Below are 12,767 nucleotides of genomic sequence, written 5' to 3'. Positions count from 1 at the left end.
ATGAGTTGAGAAAGTGCCAGACTGGGGAAGGTGAGAGCTGATTCTGAGATGTGCAGAAGAGAGAGTGTTGAAATTGGCCTCCACTTTTGCAATGTTCAAGTATCTCAGGAGCTTTGCTGGATGTATCTTTGTTTCTGGTAATTCTCCTCTGAAAGCTGGGTTGGAGGTGAGAGGAAGATGAGGTGCTGAGGATTGTGTCTAAGACTGGGCTGTAGATGGATCCTGGAACACAGGATATTCTTTGGAGAGCCAGGACTGGCTAAAAATGCCTTTTGAGACTCGTCCCCTCTTCCTTTTACATATATCCTAAGCACTGGATGGCCCCACAACATACTGCTATTGTGCACAGAGGTTTAAGAGTTCCTCCATCTCCATTTACTGGCAGCTCTCTACATTGAATTGAAAAGTCCAGCAATGCCGGTGAGATGTGTCCAGCCTTCCTTTGGTACAGACAGCACCTGCTGCCTGTGGCTTGTATTCACGGTAAAGAATTAGCCTCATCCAGCTGTGCTACCACATCTCACTGGGTGCTGCTCAGACCTGCTTTAATTCACTTAACAAGCCAATTGAACCACAGAATGGTAAGGAAAATAAAAGGCCTGAAAGTTACTGGTGCTAAGCAATGTCCTTGGCTCTAATGTAGGCAGTGGGCTTTCATGTGGGAACTGCATACACTTGAGAAGCCGGTAATGTTTGTATTTGAAAGATGACAGAGATTTCTGCCCTGCTAAAATAGGTTTCAAGCTGTGCAGAATCCAATTGCTGTTCAATTGACACAGGTACTTAGAAAAGATTAAAGCTTTAACAAGCACACAGCTTTTTCTTGCTTTAAGGGAATTTTAATGAATTTAGGGAATACAAAAATTGAACACACAGAGAAGCCTTTCTCTGCTCTGCTGGGGCATTGAAACGTTCATCTTGTTTGACTTGCAAATACCTCTGCTCAGGCCTTGGAGAGGGGACTGCCTGGTCTGCTGTCAGGCTTGCTGGAATGTGCACAGCTGGGCTGCAGCTGGGAACATCTGGCTGGGGCATGTTGCCAGCCCACACACAGCAAGGATGGAGCAGCTGGGGATGCATCAAAGCCGGGGAGAGGAGAGCAGGATCCACACGTGATCTTGTATGAAATACCAGGGGAGATGAGACTGTTCAGGGTCAGGTGCACCCGTGCAGCTGAGGTTTCCCTCACATGCTGCCCCAGCTCCCAGGGAGTGCTCCGCCCTCCCCAGGCATGGGAACTCCCTCACTTGCCTGGGTTTCCCTTCATTCCCACAAGGAGCGCTTGCTGTTTGCACCATTTTCACAGCTGTTGTATGCACAACTCTGCAAAAGCAGAACCACAAGCTTCTCCCAAATAATTTATGTGGAGTTTGCAGCAAGCTGCTCCATTCATGGCGATTTGCGCAGCATCTGTTTTGAAATAAATGTAATAAAGCTGTAACAGAATTAATTGAATCAAGCTCAGAGAGAAAATAAACTGCAATTAAACACAAAAAGGTATTGATTTGCTATTTTGCCAGTGTAAATTTAGCACCTATGCACATGCTTTCATAAAGATAAATTTGGATCAAGCTAAACTGAATGTTGAGAGTTCTTCAAGTCTCACCTCCCAGACAGCACCAGGAGGTTGTGTCAATGCACTGCTGTGTGTGCTGGAATCTGTGGGGCACTTCTCAGCCCAAAGCCTCTCCTGGATGCAAGGGGCTCCTACCCAGCTGCAGAGCCTCCATTCCTCAGGTGCTGTTTCCCTTGGGTTAAAACAGGGCAGCCTGGAGAGTGGCTTCACTAATGCCATGGGATAAGGGTTGCAGCTACCAGGGCTGCGTGACTTTCCCAGGTTTGCTGTCTCCCCCGTTTAGCTCAATTTAGCATCTCCAGGTCATCTGGGAGCTGAATGATGTCTCAGCAGCCTTTCCCATCTCGGGGATTTCCTCTGTTCCCAGAGGAGCAGGTGATGGATATTTTTATGATAATGAGGATGATGTTGCTGAGCTGCCAATAGCCAGCTGCTAACAGCCAGCTCCCCCTTGCCTCAAGGAACAGCACTCTGTCCCAGAGTCACAGTCCTTCTTCATAACTACTGCAGAGACCTTCAGAAGAGAGGAATGGGAAAGAACATCTTTGTCTCTCCATCCGTCTGCCTATGGGAAATGAAACAAAGGAGAAAAAGAAAATGTTTGGTTTTTTCCAGATGTCAGCATTCTGCGGTAGTAAGGCTTGATTTGCAACATCACCCATGTCCAGCCCCCCTGCAATATTATAATATTGCATCCTTCATCAATATAAGCTAGGAATGGAAAAATTTAAAAATATTGCTTGAATGTTCCTGACATTAATTTAAAAGAAAGCAAAGCAGAAATTGAGTTTTCTCCCCAGTTACTTTTAAAGACACATCACTTTGGTGGCAAATGTATAAATATATGCATTTTTAGATTTACTTGTATTTGCCTCAGTTTAAAAAAAGTAGATTAATTGGTTTTAGTCCCTTGTTTCAATGTCTTGGAGAAAATGGGCACTTTGCACTATTTTGCTGTGAGCAATAACTAAAACCAAGAAGAGAATTCAGGCAATTTAAGACTCATTATGCTTGGAAAGGAACCTAAAAAAGCCAGGCTAGGTGGCTTGGAAGCTGGTAGACTGGGAAGAGCTTGAGAGGAAGAAATGCAGAAAAACATTTCCATGTTTTCAGAATGAGATCCACCAACAAAAAACCCACCCAAAAAAACCCACCCAAAACCAAAAAAAAACCCCCCAAGAAAAAAAATATATTTGGTGCTCCTAGAGAAGAAAATTCCCCCCATACTGTTTGCTGAGCTCTCACTGCAGATTCTGCAGTGCTGTTTGCTCTCCCAGTTGTTGCTGGGAGTGGCTCCTCAAAGGATTTTTGTGCTTGGCCCATGGCACAACGATTTTGGTTTGCTTCCCAATGTTGTTTTCAGTAGAATTTGGTTTAGTGCAAGTATTTTCTATGCACTGTTTTCTACACTTCGTTTGCCTATCAACTGCTGTATAAATTACTGCCTCTTTCCTTTGGCAAGCACTTATTTTTCTGTGTGGGACCAATATTTTCCTTTTTGTATTAGTGCACACATTTGGGAGAAACTCTGTGAATTATGCATTGCAGAAAAATCACCTCTTTTACAATTTAGGGCATCCCTTAGATGTGAGAACCAGCTGCTGAAGGGGACCCAGGAGCTGCAGGGAGGTTGGTTACCTGTGATGGAGGAGGAGTGTGCAGGTGAAACACTTTTTTTCGCAGCCTGCCCACCATGGGGGTGGCAGATGGGAATGACTGCAGGAACTGCAGGGTGCTGGTTTTGCACAAGCTGGGATCACTGCCCAGCTCTGAACTTGGAGCCCTCTGCCCTGCTCTGAGCCAGGTAAGAGCTGGGCAGAACCTCCCTCCTTCTCTCCACATTGGTGGGCAATAGCCAGCTCAGCCTCTGTGATAGTTGGGAGCCACCTCTTTTCTGAAAGGATGCTGTGGCTTGACTGCTCTAATCCCTCTCCCTCTCAGGATCACCTTCTGCTCTGTTCAGGAACCTGTTCTCACCCCCTCCCAAATGAATGCTTGGCTCACCACACAGCAGGGAATGCTCTGTTTATTCTGTGATTTGTAGTCATCAGCAGAACTTTCACATTGAATTCACAACATAAAACAAATAAGCCAGGACGATGAAATATTTTGGTGTCATTCCTCTTTTTCACTGTTTTAGCACTGTTGGCTGTTCACTGCACACATATGGGCTCAATGTATAACTCGGTCCTTTGCAAACAATGTGACCATGAAAATAGCTGGTCTTTTCTGGCAGTATTGTGCTGCTGTGTTTATATTTGGACAAGTTCCCTAGAGTTCAAAGCTATTGGGACTGACACAAGATCTCTCTGAAAAGTGGATAATCTGACTATTCAACCCATGGAATATATTTACAGTGCCAAACGAAGGCATTATGCTGCCTCTCTTTATAGTAAGACACCCAGCAACATGCAGTGACAGGACAAGGAGGGATAAGTGAAATCATTTTAATATAGGATCAATGTATGAGAAACCACAAAAGAAAGAAAACATTTTCTGGAAAATTCTGCATATGTATATATTGCATTGTATAGTCTTACAGATAAACTTATGCCAAATACATGATTTTAAATACTTTAAAACACTGATTTGAAGAGGACAACAAATTGATTTATCTCTTTCTGTACAGACATGGGAGTGTGATTTTTTTTTAGCTCGTTGCTATAGTTTGGTGCTCTTCAGGAAGAATACTCGTATTCTTCAGCATTGCGGCGTCCAAAATCCATCCAGCCCATGTAGTCTCTGTCATTTATCCTGTGAGTAGGATCAATGCTCTGTACCCTGTTTCCCATAACTGAGAATCTTCCAGTGGAACCTAAGGAAAAAGCGTTTGGGAGAGCAGAGAGTTAAGAGGACACATTTTCCAGGTTCACCTGTGTTCTGATCTGGCTCGTGCTCATTAGCAGATGTGTGCAATAGTTGAGATGGACCTAATACAGGCCATGTAACACCACTGTCATTTCACTGGGGAAAACAATAGAAACCTTATAAGTAATGTCCTGGAAGCAGCTTGGATTTTTTCAGCACAAAATAAACAGATCATTTCCTAACTCCTGCTGCAGGAATATTCTGCTCCTGTTTGACAGGAAAGAATACAGTTAGATTTTTCCTTTTTCCTTCCTATTTTACTAGACAGAGAGAGAGAGTCCAAGCTATTTCTCACTATTCCTATAAAGCCCCATGTTTGCCTGCTCATATTTGGAAAGCTGCTCTACATACAAAATAATCCTTGAGAGAAGGCTCAAGCCTGAGACAACGCAGCCCTGTGCTGCTTAAAAAGACATAAATGTAAGTACAGGAGCTCTTACAGTGCAAATTTGGTAACAAGCAGGGTAGAGTTATGAATCCTAGCTTTTGTGGAAAAGTGGGAATAGTCCTGAAATGGAGAGAGTTGTGTCTGGAATTCACAGTTGGAGATACCTATTGCTAGAATTATGTAGGGTTTTTTTACAATGTCAGAGATCTTTTCATTGCTTATCCAAAGCCTTCATAATTCTTTTCACAGCAGGGTCAGATGCTGATTTCTGATCTTGCCTTATCCTTTTGTATGCCTTGTTTAAGGCATCAAAGAGACACAAACCATTTGCACGGAGAATTTATGCTTTAAAAAATGGGCTGCAATCCTGTTTTCACAGCATCACATGATGTAACTAAAAAATACAGGGAAAGGTAAGTTACTTCTCTCTGTACTCCCTGAAAACAGATGAAATTGATATATAACTGTTATAATTGAGTAGATGGAGTTAAGCTTTGAGTGAGGGACAGATTAAATATATTAGTATTCAATGCAGACTGAGGAATACTTAAATTGATCAGAAAGGAAAAGGAGCCCAAATTAAATCCCATATATCCGAATCTATAAAATTGCTTTACTTTCAGTTTCCTGTGTTTTGAAGAAACCTCTGTTGACTATGTGCTTTTATATTTCAAGGTCTTCCTCGTGTAATGCTTTATAATGAACATGACCCAGTAATACAAAAATCAACTGCATTGCTTTGTTAGTGGTTGCAGGGAGTTGAAGGTACACACATTAAAAAAAACATGTTTAAGACATTTACCTATTACAAAACGACAAAAAAAATAATTTTCCCTAGAATAGAATGTCTATCATTAAATGCTCAAACTCCATGAAGTTCACATTCATAATCCAAAAAGTGTAATTAAGGTAATGACAATGGCTCCTTAGCACAATAACCAGGCAGAGCTCAGGCAGCACAGAACCATCACTGAGATGTTGGTGCTTAAGAGACTTCTGAGCCTGCTGTGACCTGAGGGCTGTAAAGGCTCCTCTGGTGGCTCTGGCCAGTCAAGGGCTCCTCAGAGGACATTAACTGTGCCTGCCACTGGCTTGAGAGCTACAACATCTCTTCTACAAGATGCCAGACTCAAGCTGAAAGCCTGCAGATGAACATAATTGAAAGCCTGGGTCACAAATTTCCTAACAGCACCTTAATTACCTTTCCTCAACCCACTAGAGATGTCATGTGGGAACTGCAGAATCAGTGTATGACAAACATATTCAAAATTGTAGCAGTTCAGCTACAGGGCTGCAATCAATCCCTAAGCCCTTGAGAGCACTTAGCTCTTGCACTGTTTTAACTAGAAATACTTTACAAAACCAGCCTTTCTATTAATCAGGAGGGCAAGCACCACTACAGGTGACTGCTAACACTAACAAAAGCCCAGCTTCTCCTTCCCCCCCCAGATGTAATTTTCTAGTGATTATTATGGTTTAGACAGGTGACTAATACAGTAGTTGTGAGTGTTCTGCAGAGATTTGTGAAGTACTGCCCAGAGTCTTTACATTAAATGAGAATATAATGTTTTGACAGGAACACTGTATGTATATTATAAAGAAGGTAAATACTGTTTTTCCTGTGATTTTTCTCTTCTGTAATCAGCAACTACATCTAGAAACTAGAGTCCAACTAGCCTAGTCACATCACCAGAATCTCACAATTTGCTTCCAGAGCCTTTTAAGAGTTAATTATATATGTCAATAACACATATGCAGGAAATTGTCCCTCATATTAATATGTACAGAAAAAGACATCTTAAATCCAAAGGTTTTTTTGGTTTTTTTTTAATCTGGTTAATCTATTTGGAAATATCAGCCACATATTTAAGAGAGTATAGTGGATACATAAACTATAAGGAATTCAGTTTCCATGTGGGTGGGAAACAATGACTGTGCTGGGGAAAGGTAATGTGGATTCTGCTTTGCAGACTCCTGCAGTGACATTCTTGTTCTGTAACAGCCTTAAGTGTAGCACTGATTTGTGGAATTTCATATCTTAATTATCTTTTCATTAAATTCCATGAACAGCTAGAAGTTCCTTAATGGACATCATGCAAATTGCTAACATGAGATGAAATCCTTCAGGCACTATTGACAGTGATTTATTTTTCTGTTGTTTCTGATTTGGCTTTGTTCTGAGTACACAGAGGAGTGTGTATGGCTGCATATGTAATGCACAAAGCCAGATGTGGCATCTCTTAATTGCAGACCACCATCACAGATAAGCACAGGACTTTGCCTAGCACAGAGGTCAGCAGGGAAGCTGTCAAGAAGGGAGGGTTAAATGATCTGCATTATGTGGAGAAAGTTCTTACTTATATAAAGTGAACTTTATCCTAAGCACAGTCTGGGGCTGGGTGTGAATTTATTTCTCAATGTCTGTATATCCAGGTAATCCTAATCCTAATTACTGGCTTCTCTTGAAACCCTCTTTCCTTCTTAGATGTCTTTTCTGTATAGGACAGGGGGGCTAAGGCTGGAGTGAAGCTTTCATGAGTAAACAAAATTTCTCTGGTGGCTCTTGTTGAGGTTGGCAGCCAAAAGGCCACAGCAATTAGACTGCCCATGGTGTTACTTCATTGAGACAGAGAGCAATAGAGAGATGAGACAGCTCAAAAGGGAAAAAGTGTTCCTGGGGAAGTTGCAGTGGTCAGTGATTTTAAGCCATCATTTTTACTGGTAGCATTGATGGCATGCTTTTCTGCCTATGTAAAATATAGTCTGTAAGGTGTCAGCTGGGATAGCTTTACTCTTTCTCTTATGTAATACAATTGTTTCCTCAAGTGACTAATTAATCTCATTATAAGGATGCCCTGTAATCCCATTGCTCTACTGATTCTTCGTGTCCTTATTACACAGTGCCATGGTGGTTTTAGACAACCGCAAGGTTGTGCTCCCAGGCTGCCTGAGACCAATAATCTACCAGGAATCTATGTGTGTTGAAGCTTTTACTTCTCATTGCTTTTAATTATTGCACTAATAAATATGAATTCTGTGTTTTGAAAGCTTTCATGCTATTGTAATTTCCTCTAGGAACAAATATATGAAAAATCCAATACTCAGAATATTTCCCTGGTACAGGGATTTCTGCCTGAGGTAAGACTAGCTTTGGTCTGCATTTATCCTCAGAAAAGTTTTCTAGCTCTTCTAGCTTTAATAGAGGGAGGAAGAGAGGATTTTAACTAAATTGAAAACTTTAAAGAAAACGTAATTGCTTTATCTGAGATACAGCATACTGAAAATACCACCAACATAAGGAGGCAAGGAAAATAGTTAAAAATAAAAGCTGGACTATAACCCAAGAGGTGGGTGACATTTTCTCCACTTATCTTTATATGACTCTCAGAGGCTGCTACAAATAAATCCTTTTTTTGGGAGGGATTTTGGAGAAAGCATTTGGAATGCTGTCTCCTTCAGGGATAACCAAGCAAAATCTAAATCCTGTCTTCTCTAGGAATTCACGTTAGATGATGACAGGGTTATCTCAGCTCCTAGGAACCCCTGCAGGAAATCCCAGTGGCACAGAAGCAGGCTGTAACCAGTACCTTTTCTGGCTTGCTGGAGATACTTGGCCAGCAAGGCGCCAATGCTGGCTCTTTGGTCGCCGCTCGCATCCAGCCGCGGCAGGGATTTCAGGGGCCCGGCAGATGATGGAGCACGGGAGTGCCGCTGATGTTCTGTCAGGCTCTGCTCCAGCTCAGCAGGCAGAGGATTGCCATCGTGTGAGCCCCGAGTTTGCTGTCCAAAGGAGCTCAGCGAGAGCACAGCGAGGAACACGCAGATGCATAGCCCGCTGTACATTGCTGGGGAGAAAAGGGACAGCGGGCTGTTACGTGACCAGATTTACTACACTTTGTGCAATCCCTAAGCCCATCTTCCACTGGGGATGCTGGCTTTGGAGCAAACCAGGGCTTGTTTTAGGTGTTTTTAACTGCGAGATCTGTCTTAAGTTGAAAACACGTATGTGAATAGCTAAATATCCTTGCTAAAGAAGAAGGTACAGGTAATTAATTTTGTTTCTTCCAGCCTAGTATGTGCTGTATCTCCCTGATCTACCCAACTCTTTCTTATTTTCTTTCTTTGGAAGCTGTATTTCATAAAAAACTTAAGGGATTTGAATACATCTCTGTGAAGAAACTCATGATTCAAACATTTCAGTATTTTGCTATTGCATTAAAACCCTGCTGTTATTACAGATAATCAGTTTTGACAAGTTCTATGAAGAGCCTTTATTCTACCAACCTTCATTGATTTAACTTTAGTGTTCATCAAGAGATTTCATCTCATCATATGCAAAATGGAAAAAAAAACCCCAAAAACTTGCCCCAGTGAAAGAAAAAAAATCTAATACTCCTGCTGCCCAAAGCATTTGATCTAATAGCTGGAGCGGTAAAAGCTGTATACTTAAAAGCTGTAAGAAATAAAGTGCAACTAATAATCTTCTTCATATTAAACAGAGAGTTTAGATTTCTACTGCTTTCTTAAATTGATACTAGACAAAACAATGTTGTTTTATTGAATCGTTTTATCACATAAGCTGAAATTATATTTTTTTCCTGGAAACAGTGAAATTACTCTCAATTCTTACAGGAAACAAACTACCTAATATTTCATGCTGTGGGGGTAATTTTAATTTATATATACACATGGATTATCTCAGCTACGTGAGATTTTTTGAGCTGCTTCTGTTCTTTAACAGTACACTTAACACAACCTTTAAATTTTAAAGGGGATAAAATTAAGTTTATTTGCTCAACACATACACTAGATCGAAATAATTCACAGTATATAAGACATGGGTTTTTTAAAATATTCTCAGGAGATGAGTGAAGAGAGTTGAAATGTCACTCCAACGTGGTTATTAGTGATGTACCCATCTAGGTCTGGGTACTCAGAAACCGAAGGTACATTGCACCCTTTCAGCTGTCCCGAGTCCTGGATTTTTTACACACATCCATATAAATAAATATACACACATCTAAGCATTCATGTCCTTGCTACGGTCTCTAAAGCCCACATCTCCCCACTGCTGGCTGGTTCCCTTCCCCATCTCCCAGCGGTGGGAAGCCCTCCCTGCTCGCCGCTCCCCGCACCCCGCGCTGGGGTCCGCGCTCATCGGGAGGGAGCGGCTGGAATTCTTCCTCCCCGCCGGGAAGCGTTTCCTCCGGCACAGAGCACAGGCTCTCGGAGCTGCCGCACAGGTAAGCGCCAGGCATCCCCACTCCCTTTACCTCCCCACCCTCAGCAGTGGTGCCGTCAGAAGAGGCGCTCCCTACCTTTCCGCTGCGCTTTTCCAAGGTCCCGCTCGAGCTGGGAGCTGTGAGTCCTTGGGTGTGTGCCCAAGCAGGGAAGTCGGGGGAGACTCAGCTTCGGCCCCTTAAATAGCGGCGGGCACCGCTGCGGTGTTTACACATCTCTGACGCAGCCGGGGCCCCCGCCCGCTCAGCCCCCCGCTGCCGCCGCCCCCGCCCGGGGACCGGCACCGGGGCTGTGTGCGCTCCACGGGGGGAGCGGGGCTCCTTCCTTCCCCGCCGCCGGCCGGCGCCGCGGTGCCGCTGGGTGCGGAGGAGTGCGGGCTCCGCGGGGCTCCCCTGCCGCACGGCCCCCGACGGCCGCTCCCTGCTCCCTCCGGAGGGAAGCGCTCGCCTGGGCACGAAGGAGCTGGAAACCCCGGCTGGCTTGCAGCTGGGCAAGTAAAATGCTCCTGACCGGGGGTATGCCCGCACCTCCCGCCCCGGCCAGAGGCTCCAGGTGGAGCCCTCAGCGCCGGCAGCTCCGGCCTTCGGGAGCCGCCCGCAGGCGGGAGGGCTCGTCCTGGCCGCGCTTTTACCGGCGGTGGCAGGCGCGGGGTCTGCGGCGCTGGGTTCCGTTCTCCTGTGACCTGAGCCCGGAGGCACAAATTCCTCCATCCTCCCTTTCCTCTCCTAGGCTCTTCCAAACATCTGCTCGGGAAGACCGGACACTAATTTTGTTTAAAAAGAAAAGAAAAATAGAAAGCCATGGACGATCCCCGCAGAAAGCCATGGATGAAGATGCTTTCGGCGTGGTTTTCCGTCCCTGCGAACAGAAACACCAGAGTCTCCCCCGGCCGCTGCAGAGACCGCTGTCCCTTCCCGCGCCCTCGGCCGGGCCGCTGCTGCCCTGAGGCGATGCTCGCCAGGTGTCCGCAGCTGCCCCGGACACTCTCCCTCCCTGCCTCCTCCTGCTTCTCGGGGGATGGAGGAAGCGCCCTCCAGCTCCGGCTGCCCGGGCTGCCACGCCGAGGCCGCGGAGGGACGGGCAGGGCCGGCTGGAGCAGCCGTGTGGTACCACCCAAACTCTGCACGGCTCATCCCCCGGGAGCAGCCGCTCCTCGGACCCAGTACTGGGCTCAGGCGGCGTGGTGCCGAATCTGTGCCTTAAAGTTTGCAGTTTGGAGGCAAGCGAGTGGGAAGGTTTCCCTGTCGGGGACGGGAGCGGGGCAGCCCCGAGGCTCGGCTGGGAGCCGCCTGTGCTGGGCGGATCGTGCAGGGGGTTCGGAGCGCCGGCCTGGCCGTGCCCAAGCGGCAGCTGAGAGGGCTCCAGCCGGCCTAGGCAGGGCACAGGGGTGGTGTGGGCTCTTAACCCCTTAACTCAGGGCTCCCGGGCGGGAAATGCGCTGCTCCCATCCTTCCCGCAGCGCATGGCCTCACATCGCCCTTCCCGCCGCGGCCCGCAGAGGGCGCCGCGGCCCCGGAGAGATCCAGCGGCGCCAGGGACGGAGATCCACGGGAAAGGAACCAAATCCCGCGGCGGGACGTGGGAAAAGACAACCTGCCGCCACCTCCTCAGCGCCGGCAGCCCTGGCTGCCCATGGACAGCGGTCCCCGAGCTGAGGAGCCGGAGTTGATGGAGCGGGACGGGCGGCAGAGGGATGGAGCGGCTCCCGCGTCCCCCGCGAGGCTCGGAGGTGGCGGGGATGGCGGCGGAGCAGTTCTCTCACCGCCCCCCAGCTGCTGACAGGGTGCTGCCGAGCGGGATAAGGCACCTGAGCTGCCGGCTGCCTTTCATCTCCCACATCGGCGCTGTCATCGGGCAGAGCCGCCATCCCGAAGTGTTTAAAAAAAAAGCGAAATGAAAACCTCTTTTGAAAAGGGAAAAGTTAGTCGAAGCAGGTTGCCAGGGAAAGGAACAGCCCTGAAATTATTCCAGCAGCAGTACCTGTCCAATGGCTCTGTCTGTCTCTGGAAAAAAAAAAAAAAAAAAGCCGGTAATATTCCAGATAATTCAATTTCACTACTTTGGCTCAGTGAGAAAAATACTCACTGCTATTAGACAATTGAATAGTCGACTCCGAATTGAACTGTAGGTGTCTGGGAAGAGTATCACAGGCTTTCTGGGAAGGTATAATAACAATTCTGGTAGAGTCACATCAAGCCCTTGTGAAACCCACTGTAGATAATGAGTTCCCAAGGGACCAGCTCAAAGCTTAACAGAAGAGAAGGAGAGAGCGCTTGCTAATATATGCTCATGCATAATTCATATCAGACAGATATAAATGCAGGCATTTAAGTCTGACATATTAGCCTAGTTGAACAAATACACACTACATTTACATTGAGCTGATTTGGAGTATCAGCTCACTTATAAATACATCCAGGATTGGGCAAATGGAGTGAGAGAGAGTGTGTATATGTGTGCATATGTGTGACAACCTGTGCTGGTTTACAACCAAACTCCCTAACTGTGCTCATGAACAGACAGAAGGGCAATACCATATGAAATGTAATAAGGAAAACAGGAATGATGTCAAGTTGTTGAAGTTAGCAGTGCTGCACAATCTATAGCCTGGGTAATTGACTTTTGAACACTGGATTTTCCTGATTGAGTTCCTCAATACCTGTATGTACAGTCTTTGGTGATTATTTTCTGACT

General features: G+C 45.8%; 1 protein-coding gene across 1 annotated transcript; it reads right to left on the bottom strand.

Annotated features, from left to right (window-relative positions):
- Window positions 1–3,994: 3,994 nt before the first annotated feature.
- On the bottom strand, window positions 3,995–10,304 carry CCK (cholecystokinin). The gene is made up of 3 exons (XM_058833641.1): window positions 10,151–10,304; window positions 8,420–8,677; window positions 3,995–4,391 (listed from the first exon to the last, which is right to left on the bottom strand). Exons 2-3 carry the CDS (start codon window positions 8,673–8,675, stop codon window positions 4,255–4,257), a joined length of 393 nt encoding a protein of 130 aa, XP_058689624.1. The 5' UTR covers window positions 8,676–8,677; window positions 10,151–10,304; the 3' UTR covers window positions 3,995–4,254.
- Between the last annotated feature and the right edge of the window lie 2,463 nt (window positions 10,305–12,767).

This window comes from Poecile atricapillus, chromosome 2, assembly GCF_030490865.1.
Source record: "Poecile atricapillus isolate bPoeAtr1 chromosome 2, bPoeAtr1.hap1, whole genome shotgun sequence".
NCBI classification, from domain to species: Eukaryota; Metazoa; Chordata; class Aves; order Passeriformes; family Paridae; genus Poecile; species Poecile atricapillus.
The sequence above is the reverse complement of the archived record's forward strand: the minus strand, read 5'-3'. Positions and strand labels throughout refer to the sequence as shown.